The sequence below is a fragment of the Erythrolamprus reginae genome, chromosome 4 (genome assembly GCF_031021105.1).
Source record: "Erythrolamprus reginae isolate rEryReg1 chromosome 4, rEryReg1.hap1, whole genome shotgun sequence".
NCBI lineage: Eukaryota > Metazoa > Chordata > Lepidosauria > Squamata > Dipsadidae > Erythrolamprus > Erythrolamprus reginae.
The window spans coordinates 25,769,223-25,781,722 of record NC_091953.1 but is presented as its reverse complement, the minus strand read 5'-3'; the positions used below and the strand labels follow the sequence as shown (position 1 = coordinate 25,781,722).

Here is a 12,500-nt window from a genome sequence, read left to right as displayed (position 1 = left end):
TCCTCAGCGGGCCTAACATAACCCAAATATGCCGCTGACCGACAGCGGCCGATCTCCTGAATCCGTTGGGCCGGGAAACCAGAAAGTGCCGCGCTAGTGGCGGCGCCGATACGGAACGAATGCGTTCCGTAGCCGGCGGGATCCATGCCTACCTGAGCCATTGCCTTTGACACTAACGCCCAGAATTGATACCGGGTCAGGGGGGTGCCATCCTGGTGTTGAAAAAGGTACCCACACCCTGACCCCCGCAAGCCACAAAATTGCTGCAAAGCAGCCACCGGGCACACAGACTGATCGGTGGCTGCCCTAAGCTCAATTCTAACCCCTCTGTGTAACTGATCTGTCTTGGAATGTCTCACCAAAAGGGAGACACCCCCCTGCCTAAAGGTCAGATCAGTAAGCTGGAAAGCACGGAGCGACAAGTCAGACTGCGAGGAGGCCATTGCCTCGCTGACCCTGAGGGCCCCAAAAAACATAACGCAAGTCGCTGCCCTAAAAAGACGGGCCTCGTACAGAGAGGCACACAGACTGTCAAATGCCTGATTAATCAAAGACAGCTGCTGAACCGTCAGGGCCTGACGAGTGTCAGAAGGGAACCCCTGTCGCTCCCTCACCCAGCCTTCCAGCATCCTCCGGATGCGAAAATCACCCGAAAAATCACTAAACCCCCCCGCCTTGGACAGAAAGGCGAGGCCGGCTAACCTAGACCTGATAGTCCTAACTGAAAGGCCACGCCCCTTCAGCAGGACACAAAATTCAGCTAGGTGCTCAACCGGGGCAGGCCAACTATGGGGGTAACCCTTACCCTGCCTGAAATCCCCAAACTCCTTACCTGCACGCTGGTAAGCTCGCAGGGTGCCAGGTGCTACGGACAAGGCGATCGCCCTGGAGGCCTCATCTCTCCAGCTCTCGGGAGCCCGCCCAGGCTCCACAGGTGGGCTGGAAACACCTCTGGCGACTCTCGGGCCCACGGGGCCAGGGTCCGAAACCTGGACAACTGACCACGGGACAAGGCGTCAGCCACCCCATTATCTAGCCCCGGGACGTGCCTAGCCAAAAACAATGCGTTTAGAGACAAGGACCTGTGCACAAAATGGCAGACAAGCCGCATTACCCTGTCACTCTTAGAGGACAGGGCATTCACAACATGGACAACCGCTAGGTTGTCACACCAAAAATGCACAGTCTTGTCCCTAAACTGCTCTCCCCAGAGCTCTAAGGCCACTATCAAGGGGAAAAGCTCCAAAAAGGTCAAATCCTTAACCAATGAACAGGCACTCCATTCCGGAGGCCATGCCGACCAGCACCACTGGTCACCTAACACTACCCCAAAACCGCAAGTCCCTGCAGCGTCGGAGCAAAGCTGCAGCTCCGCTTCCAAAAGAAGCTCGTGCCGCCAGAAAGACAACCCGTTAAAATGTTCCAAAAACTCCCGCCACACGCAGAGGTCAGCCCTGACCCCAGCGCATAAGCGGGTACGATGGTGGGGCAGACGTAGCCCTTTCATCGCATCATACAACCGGCGAGAAAAAGCCCTGCCTGGCACCACTACCCGACAGGCAAAATTAAGGATCCCGGCCAATTCCTGGAGCTGCCGAAGAGTAACCTTCCTGCAGCCCAAGACCGCCTCGAGCTTGCTCCTGATTTTAAACAACTTATCCAGGGGCAATCTGGAAGATTGCTCCTCTGAGTCCAATTCAATACCGAGGAAGGTAATCCTGGTGGCAGGGCCTTCGGTCTTCTCAGGGGCTAGAGGCACCCCCAATTGAGCACAAAGGGCTTCGAAGTCCCGCATCAAAGCAAAGCATTGCTCCGAGTGCGCCGGCCCGGCCATCAAGAAATCATCAAGGTAATGAACGACCGAACCCAGGCCACTACGCCTCCTGAGCACCCACTCCAAGAAGGTACTGAAGCTCTCAAAAAGGGAGCAGGAAACAGAGCAGCCCATTGGCAATGCCCTGTCCACATAAAAACCACCTTCAAAATGGAAGCCCAGAAGCTCGAAGTCGCCTGGGTGAATGGGGAGGAGCCGGAATGCCGACTTAATGTCGCATTTACCCATAAGGGCTCCCACCCCACACGCCCTAACCATGGCCACGGCCGCATCAAAGGATGCGTACCGGACTGAACAAAGTTCGTCAGGAATGAAGTCATTCACTGACTCCCCTTTTGGAAAAGACAAATGGTGAATCAACCGAAATTCACCACTCGCCTTTTTGGGGACCACCCCCAGGGGGGACACTCTAAGATTCGAAAAGGGCGGCTCCGGGAAAGGCCCAAGGACCCTGCCCTCAGCCACCTCCTTTCGAATCTTAGCCCGAACAATGTCCTCATGTCCGACAACCGACCTGAGGTTGTCCGACATGAAAGCCTTCCTAACACCCACGTAAGGGATCCTAAATCCCTCGGAGAAACCCCTCAAGAGCAACTCGGCTCTCGGGCGAGGGTGGTAGTCAACCAACCAACCCTCAAGCACAGAAACATCAATTGGGCTGGGCCCCTTTTCCCCCAGCTGGTGGGGGAGGTTTTCCTGGACCCCCGCCCTTCTTCTCCGCCCCTTTCTTGGGGCGGGGACATACTGAAGCTGCATGGGACCCCCTGCAATTCCCGCAGGCATGCTTGTACTTACAAAAGGGACGAAAACACGCCCCTTTTGCAGCAAACTCGTGACAAGCGGGCGAGGCCCCCTTGCCAGCCACACCAGGAGTCGCCTTGGCCGGGGAAGCCGCGCCAGGCTCCTCCTCCATGAAGTGCCCACTATCCGTACGCTCACACCCTTCCTTTCCAGACATATGCGTGGCCCGGAACCAAAGGTCCGGAACCACCATATCCCAAGGCAAGTTAGGCTCTACCGCCATCCTCATACGAAAGCCTTTATCATAATGGCGCCATATGGTGCCCTTATACTCGAAGTGGGCCCTGGCAATCAAATCTATATATTTAAACATGGCAGAGGCCATAGCCGGCTGCCTCTGAATCACCACAGACCCATAAGTAAGAAAAGCATACAGCCAGGAGCTGAAGCATTTTGTTACTTTTGTTTTCTTTGTTTTCTCCCCCGGGACAATCTCTTTCTCCTGCTTGGGAACCTCTCGGTTCAAAAGCGAAAAAAGATCCACATATTCACCCCGCCATATAGCCTCCTTCACCGAAGGGTGAAGGTGGCATCCGAGAGGGGTGGATGGCAACCCGCACGGGATGGCCCCTGCTTTAATGCAAGCGAACGGGTCCCATACCGAGTTGGCCGCAACACCAAAAACTCCCGCACCCTGGGGGTAGGGCAAGACAGGGAGCGGGGGCATAACAGCAGGGGCTGGAGGGACCCACCCCCCTACCCCGGGCACCGCAGGTACCCCCGTAGGACCTGGCCCGGGCTGCGGAGCAGGGCCAGCCGCCAGCGGCCCCGAAGGAGGAACCGGCGGCGCCCAGACCTGCCCGCAGGTGCCCGTGGAAGACCCCAAAAAACTGGACCCACTCCCAACCCCCGACGGGGGGAAACCCAAGGTGGGTGAAGGAAGAAAGGACAGCGGTGTAGTGTGTGGTGCAGCCTCACCTGCCCCGTACGGGGTCGATGACATCCACGGGGGGCCCATCGTTGCGGGGCCCGGGAAAGCCGCCATCGGCCCTGCCGGGGCCAGTCATCCAGCAGGAGCCATCTGCCCAGCCTGGGCCGCAAACGGATCTCTTCCCAACGCCGCAGGAACCTGCTCGAGGGACCTTCCGGGGCCCGATCCACTTCTCCACTGCTCGAGCTCGTCGAGCCTCTCCAAAACCCTGGCCCAAGACATGGCAGGAGAAGGATCAGGTTGAGGGGCAGGAGGCAACGAAACCACCCCCCTTGCACAGGAACCACCCCCGTAGGCCCCTCCCTACTGGCCCGAGCCCGGGCAGAAGGCCTAAGGGCCCTCCTGGGTCGCGCAGCCGGCGGAGCCATAGGGGCCGTGGCAGGCCTCTTCTTTGGAGCCATACCTAATCACAAATTAATGCAAAGGGAGAAGCCCGTCCAAACCCCCAGACCCCCTGCTCAAAGGCCCAGAAAGAATAAGCTCCCCCCACGTGCAGGCCGATTACGGCCCTAAAGCTGGCCCCCAGGAACACCACGAGACCGGGTACCCCCCCAGAGGCCAAGCAGCCCCACCCCAAGCTCAGGCGGGGCCCAACCGCGCCCTCCTCCCAGCCGGGAGGAAGGTTACCAGTCCCCCTCGGGCCCGAGGGGGATCTCTTCGACGAAATAGAAGCTCCAGTCGAGTCCTCCGACACTGCTGGGCACCACCAACAGCTTTTCACCCACGTTGCCAGCCACAAAATGGCGGCCGCGCACGAGGCCACCCAAAATGGCGACCGGAGCAGCTCTCAGCCGAGTGTCTGCTCCTGTGCTGGGTCCGGGCGAAAAGGCTTGCCTCGAGGCCTGCCGCCCTTAAATAGGGCCAGCAAGCCCCGCCCGGTCCCCACGTCATGCCCGGCCACGTGGGCCAGGCTTTCCCGGCCGAAATCTCGTCTCGCGAGATTTCGGCCGAAAACAAGATGGCGGCCGCCATCGAAGGGTCCGAGTCTGCCCGGCCCTTCTGCAAAACCGCCGTGGGCCGGTAAGTCGAGCCGGCGATAATTTTAAATTCAACTTTGTTAAATATAATTATTTACAAAGAAAACTAAGAAGAACTTGTTTGCTTTAGCGAGAATGTTGATAAATACAAACAACCTAATCATGGAAAATAAAAGATTTTAAAAGAGTTCAAAACTCTGACACTCTATGAAGGATTAAATGAACAAATGTAGAATAGAAACAAGAATACCTTCCAAAAAGAATATGAAGCAATATGTATGACCTAATGAACATTTCTTCAAATTTATTTCCATAAGTGTCAAGTTAAGGTTTTGAAAAATTATTTCCATCAAAGCTACACTTGAGTATTTTGATTAAGAGTTAATTAATTATATAATAAAAGGCCTTTCAAGAATTTCAACTGATACATTATAATATTTTTGATTTCTGTGATAGCTTAAAGATGCCTTAAAGAAAGAGAATGTTTCATTTAAATTTACATATTTTTATTTGGGAGATTGTTTCCTAAATTTTGAAAACTACATGGAATACATTATCATGCTATTAATTGGCTTTAAATTGATCAATTATGTGCCTTCAAGTTCAAAATATTTCAGTACTAATGAACAAATTATATGTGAGTGATTAAATATATTTTCTGTATTGACAAAAATTTCTGCAATGCGGGTGTAATGGAATACAATATAAAATAATGTTTCAAAATTTACTTTTTGTAAATGAAACTTAGTTCTTTACTTTCACATTGAAAGATTCCATCTGAAAAGTCAAAGCCTTCCTTAAAACTTGAAGATTGTATCTAGTATCCTAGATTTTGAAGTTTAAAATAATTTTAAAAATAAAAATATTACAATGATGTCTGAAGAATAGCATTTGTACTAAGTGTACTAAATTATTTTTGTATTAAATTTCAGTTGTCTTCAAATCAACTAAAGATTTAGTTGATTACAAACTATAATTTCTATATTTTTAAATATATATGTTATGTTTTCTACAGGGCATTTTGTCTTTTACTTCCACATATTTTTATAAAATGTTTTGATTTAATTTACTATCTATAAATAATGGAAAACCATGAGTTTATTTTGAAATAATTGTAACTGTGTTCAAGTTTCCACAGGCTTACAATAGGAAACTCAGTAATGAAAGCTTGATTTAAATTTCAAACAGAATTTGTTGATAGGAATGCCTTACTATTTCTGGTGTTCTATTTTATAAAACTGTTGCTTCATTCTTATTTACCCTGCCACAGGCCCGACTTTTGCTCCAGTTCAGAAAATTCGTTAGTTTTGACATCTGGAAGCAGTGCAGGAAACAGAATCCAAAGTATTACACAAAGAACAGCTTTAATAGAGGGCAAGAACAAGGTATGAGATTTTGGAGGGGGAAATTAAACTTTGAGCATCCTTTTTATCAGTTCCTGTTAAAGTTGAATGGTTGTTTATGAGACTATAATGGTGCCAAATTCTAATCTTATTATAAGTATGATATAATTATTTTATTAAGTAAATCTGACCGATAACACCGTCATGCTGCAATAGCATCCAGCTCAATACAGAATATGGATGGCACCTGTTCAAAATCAGGACCTCCGCAAAGTAATGGGCAGCCAAAAATTTTACTGTCACATTGTGGGTGTGGCTTATTTTGTGGGTATGGCTTAATGGTCATGTGATTGGGTAGGAGTGGCTTGCCGGTTATGTGATCAGGTGGGAGTGGCTTGAATGATGAACATTGTTCAAGTGAATTGTTAAGTCCTCGACTTACAAACTTACCAGTGTCACTCGCTAGGGTGACAATTTGCTTCGTGTTTCCCGCGCTCTCCATCCTGGGCTGCCCCCCCCCACCTCAGGTTGGGTAGCTAGGCAAATGGGTGCTGCCAGAAGCATAAATGCCGCCAGCGCCGCTTCCGCCCATGCCTTCTGCATGCACCTCAGGTGGGAGGTGGCCACGGGAAGCTGGAGGGGAGCTGGGCAGGAGAGAGGGAAGCTTGTCCGAGGCCAGGAAGGAGGAAAGAGGGGAAAAAGCAAGGAGCGCAGACACAGCAGCAGCAGCAGGGAAAAAAAGGAGAGCCAAGACGAGACCAGTAATCCAGGAAGTGACAGCCGCCAATCAGCTAGAGCTGCACACACATCTTCACTTCCACCCCATCCTGCCTGCTGCCCACCCCGCTTATAGCTGTTTACAGCATCTTCTGATCATATGACCACAATTTACGAGGTTCTCTGATAACCTGTTCTACAACCATCATAACATCCGACTATAATGGTCAGGGTCCATTGTAAATTGAGGACTCCATGTATGACAATAAACCGACACCAATCAATTCAATCCAATTCAATTTATTAGATTTGTATGCCGCCCCTCTCTGAAGACCCGGGGCAGCTAAACTTTTGCTAGTATTAATTGATGGTTCACAATAGAAGAATGGAGCTTTGGAGATGTTTAAATTCTCATTTTGATATATTCTTAAGACTAAGCCAGGGAAAATCTATCTGTCTGTCTGTCTGTCTGTCTGTCTGTCTGTCTGTCTGTCTGTCTGTCTGTCTGTCTGTCTATCTATCTATCTATCAATCATCTATATGTATCCATCTATCTGTCTATCTGTCTATCTGTCTAATCTATCTATCTATCTACCTATCATCTATATCTATCCATCCGTCCGTCCGTCTGTCCGTCTGTCCGTCTGTCCGTCTGTCCATCTGTCCGTCTGTCTATCTGTCTAATCTATCTATCTATCTATCTATCTATCTATCTATCTATCTATCTATCTATCTATCTATCTATCTATCTATCTATCTATCATCTATATCCATCCATCCATCCATCCATCCATCCATCTATCTATCTATCTAGCTATCTAGCTATCTATCTATTAAATTGTATGCAACCCATTACCGAGGGACTCAGGGCAGTTTACAACAATAGGAAATGTTATGTCATAATAGCAATAAGAATAGCACTTAGATTTATTTACTGCTTTACAGCCCTGTCTAAGTGGTTTACAGTGTCAGCATATTGCTCCCAACAATCTGGGTTCTCATTTTACTGACCTCAGATGTGTGGAAGTCTGAGTCAACCATGAACCATTCAGAATCGAACTCCTGGAGTAAGCAGTGAGTTAGGCTGCAGTACTGCATTATAACTATTGCACCACCACGGCTTTTAAATAAAATAAATGACCAAAAATCCATTTACCATTGTAATCTGCCCCCCAAAATATAAATTCCAAGCCACAACATCTGAAGTCAGTGTATAATTCCATTGTTTACTGAATAAAGCATTAAGGAATATGATATCATTTTAGTGGCCTTCACCCAATGTCTGGTTGTGGTAGCTAATGAAAATGTTTGCAAGTCATTTAACAAAAGCGAAGGTCTGGAAAATGATCTAAACAAAGTATGAACTCTTTGCCAAGGTGAAGCAAATGTGAAAAACTATTTATTTCATGATTTCAGACAGTGGGGATTAACAAGCAAGTTGATGACAAATATATTTGTGACTTTCTGGATGAATAGAAGCTGGAAAGGAGACAGACAAATATTTTTCCCTTGTAGAGCTTGTACAATATAAATCAGTGAATTCTTTTTCCCTGTTCATTTTACATGAGTTTATGCAAGCAACCAGGCAGAAAAAACCCTGGACACACATACAACCTGGGAGAAACCACTCTTAGCAGTAGCGACTGCGAAAGAGACCTCTGAGTCTTGGTGGACAATCAACTAAACATGAGCCAACAATGTGCAGCAGCAGCTTAAAAAAGCCAACACAATCCTAAGCTGCATCAACAGGAGAATACACTCCAAGACCAGGGAAGTCTTAATACCACTCTACTACGCCCTGGTCCGACCACACCTGGAGTACTGTACTGTATTCCGTTCTGGTCACCACACTTCAAAAGACACATTGAAACTCTAGAGAAGGTGCAAAAAAGAGCAACCAAGACGATTAAGGGATTGGAAACCAAGATTTACGAAGAGAGACTGAGGGAACTGGGCATGGATAGCCTAGAGAAAAGGAGGGCCAGAGCGGACATGATAGCAGTCTACAAGTATATGGGGGGATGTCATAGAGATGAGGGGATCACTTTATTCTTCAGGGCACCAGAGGGCCGGACGAAGAACAACGTCTGGAAGCTGACCAAGGAGAGATTCAACATGGAGATAAGGAGGAACTTCCTGACGGTCAGAGCGATCAACCAATGGAACAACCTACGAGTGGACGTTGTGAACTCCAACACTCTGGACATTTTTAAGAGAAGATTGAACTGCCACTTGACTGGTGTACTATAGGGTTCTTGCTTGGGCAGGGGGTTGAACTCGATGGCCTGCATGGTCCCTTTCATCTCTAACAATAAATAAAAAAAAGTTAATTAGGAAAAAATTATGCTCTTAATGATAGTGGTTTCCTAGATCTGGAACTGGATTTCAAGATTTAAGAGATATGTCTGATCTGGAGAGATTGCACTTCTTTTTAAAAATCACTTCCACAACATAGGAATGTTTTTTGGTGGTGGAATTGATGTTGTACACCAATAAAAAGAAAACGATAATGTGTTGCCGTCTCCTCTGGATAGACGTCTGACATTGGCTGAAGCAAGATTATGGAAAGAAGCAACCTAAAATGAAGAAATTTTCTGACAGAACAATTAATCAGTGGAACAACTTGCCTCTAGAACTTTTTACACAGGGAGCCAGTTCACTGTCCCTTGGACTGTTGGAGGGCCAGACTATAAAAAACCCTGTGAACAGATCCCTATGGACACTGCTCATACCTTATTTCTTTCTCTCTCTCTCTCTCTCTCTCTTGCTTTCTTTCTCTCTCTCTCCCTCTCTTGCTTTCTTTCTCTCTCTCTCTCTTGCTTTCTTTCTGTCTCTCTCTCTTGCTTTCTTTCTGTCTCTTGCTCTGTCTTTCTCACTCTCTCTCTTGCTATCTCTCTTCCTCCCTCCCTCCCTTTCTCTCTCTCCCTCTCTTTCTCCCCCTTCCTTCCCTCCCTTCCCTTCCTCCTTCCTTCCTCTCCACTTCTTTCCCTCGCTCTTTTTCCCTTCTCTTTCCCTTTTCTTTCTTTCTCTCCACTTCTCTTTCTCTCTTTTCCCTCTTTCACCCTCCCTCTTCTCTCCCCGTGGAGGACTCACCCGACAAGCCTCCACCCTCCAACCCCGGACTCCCATTCAATCCCCATTCAGAAAATGGGAGCTAGCAACTCAAAGAGGAGGAGGAGGCGGGCGTGTGCGTGTATGTGTGTGTGTTGTGCTCAGTTTGGCCTTCGGCAAGCCTTACTTTACCTCGGCTGAGATGAGATTGAGGGGGACGTTCTCACTGCTTTTCCAGTGCGGCCTTGGAAAAGACCTGTGGGCCAGATAAATAGCCTCACCGGGCCGCATGTGGCCCACGGGCCGTAGTTTGGGGACCGCTGCTCTAGAAGTTGTGAATGTTCCAACTCTGGAAGTTTTTATGAAGAGACTGGACAATCATTTCTCTGAAATGGTAGGGTTTCCTGACTGAGCAGGGGGCTGGACTAGAAGACTTCCAAAGTCCAACTCTGTCATTCTATAATTCTGGATTACTGAAATATGCTATTTGTGGTGCAAATCTTGAAGATGCTTGGAAATTACGAAGAACTGAAAATGCAGCAGTGTTGAGATAGTGAGTAGTGTTTTCTAGGAAGTACTAAATCATCACACATTGAACAGCTCCTGTGGTTACTAACTACTTTCTGCACCCAGCTCAAGATATTCATCATGGAACAAAACCTTACCTGTCTTGATCTAAAACAGAGGTCTCCAGCCTTGGCAACTTTAAGACTTGTGGACTTCAATTCCCAGAATTCCTCAACCAGCTGAATTCAGAAACGTTCTAAAATCCTTTAGCAGGGTTAAAAAAAAGTTTCTTTGTTCAAAGCTCATAACAGAAGCAAGACTAATTTAAACATTTTCATATACTTTGCGAAAAATTACTTCTGTGATTCTTAGCCCCTGACTGAAGATTATTTATGTGGGATACAAAATATACTGATAAAAAATAAATAAAGGGAACATTCAAATAACACATCCTAGATCTGAATGAACGAAATCTTCTCATTGAATACATTGTTTTGTACAAAGTTAGATGTGAAATTGATTGTCAATCAGTGTTGCTTCCTAAGTGGATAGTTTGAGTTCACAGAGGTTTGATTTACTTGGAGTTATCCGAGTCTACGGAGAGGGGCGGCATACAAATCTAATTAATGATGATGATGATGATGATGATGTGTTGTTCAAGTGTTCCCTTTATTTTTTTCAGCAGTGTATATAAAAATGTATCCCTTCCTATCTCTACTGATTAGATATCAGAGTTACAGGCTGATTTACAAAGGCCATTTAAATCCTTTCATGTCAAAACATTCTTTTTTAATGTGAATTAACTCAGCCTACCATCCTTCTAAGGTCGGTAAAATGAGGACTCAAATTGTTGGGGGCAATATGCTGCAAACTGCTTAGAGAGGGCTGTAAAGCACTGTGAAGCTGTATACAAGTCTAAGTGCTATTGCTACTTTTATTACAACAAGATATGTTATTAAAATATATTATATAACATCATTAAATGGCACGTGTCATTTAATGACATTATGTGTCATTATAACATAAGACATTAATATTAGGAAAAAAATATCTATGATATCTCATGTGTTGGTTTTTTATTATAAAAGTATTCCTGCATTGGTATTACATTTGTGTAGGCAAGAATCAGTGTTATTTATATGCCATAAGAGACCTGTGTATTTCTTGGATGATTGGCTGTGAATACTTTGTCTTCTTGGGTCAAAGAATACTATGCGTATGAGTACTATGCCAGTGAAACCCGTCTTTCTTTAATTATCAGCTTTCCTTTATTAAAAAAAAAGTTGTGTTTAAAAAACAGAGGAAAGAAAGTGGTTATATAGAAATCGTCCTTTATCTTTAGCAGATACTAAATATTTCCCATTCTTTATCTTTAGCAAATACTAAATATTTCCCGTTGGAAAATATTGGTGACTAATGAAATTTTTTTTAAGATGTATGTTAGCAGGGAGAAGGCTAAAACATCAGAAAAAAGTGTGGTTTGTTTATGAATGTGATGTTTGGGTAAAACAATGACAGCTTCCATTGTTGGCTGCTTCCTTATTATTAATCACAGCAAATAAGTTAAATGTTGCTTTGTAAGCAGACCTTCAGAACAAAAGTGAGATAACTCTTTAAGGGAATCTAGACTATCAGTATAAAGTGTATTTTGTGCATTTTAGTCTTTGAAAATTATCAAAATCATACAATGATTTTCCGCCCCAGAACTGTTTATCCTCAGTGACTTCATTTTTCAGACATGTGTTTCTTCTCCAGAATCCTCTTTATCTCTGAACATTCACTAATTGTAAGCAGTGGACAGAATTTTCAACAATTAATTGGCCATCTGTGCTAAAAATAGATTCTATTTTGCTTATAAAATAATCTGAATGCCAAACTTCGTACTGTTATTTTTTTAACTTGCCCCATGCAAAATTATTATTAATTGCTTTGCAACTGTATTTAGTATTTAATTTGTAAGTAAGAAAGGCCAGAATCTCTTCTTTATCTTAGCTGTTTCTTCATTCTCCAAATGGGAACCAGATTTTCCTGGAAATTTGTTTGCCAATTTTTCTTTCTGACTCAGGATTTTCATTGTACCACACCTCATTGGCTGCAGCATCTTAAGCATGAGATAAAACAAACATCCTAATTTTATATATTCAGAAGGACATTACTATGATAATACAAAAGTCTCTGAGGAAAACATTTTCCTCTTAATTGTCCAATTACCCCATGGGCTTTTTCTGCAATGAAATTTGCATTTGATTAAATCAATGTTGCAATTGAACCAGTGGCTGAAAGAAAGGGGAAAATAATGTGTGTATATATATATATATAAATCACATGTTTTTGCTGAA

The 12,500-nt window shown here is 45.4% G+C and overlaps 1 protein-coding gene across 1 annotated transcript in view; it reads left to right on the top strand.

Moving 5' to 3' along the window:
- Positions 1-12,500, top strand: part of LOC139166403 (vascular endothelial growth factor receptor 1-like) — a 121,772-nt gene that overhangs the window by 93,931 nt on the left and 15,341 nt on the right. Inside the window, 1 exon segment of the mRNA XM_070749871.1 lies at positions 5,814-5,928. Within this exon segment, the coding sequence (XP_070605972.1) occupies positions 5,814-5,928 (115 nt within the window).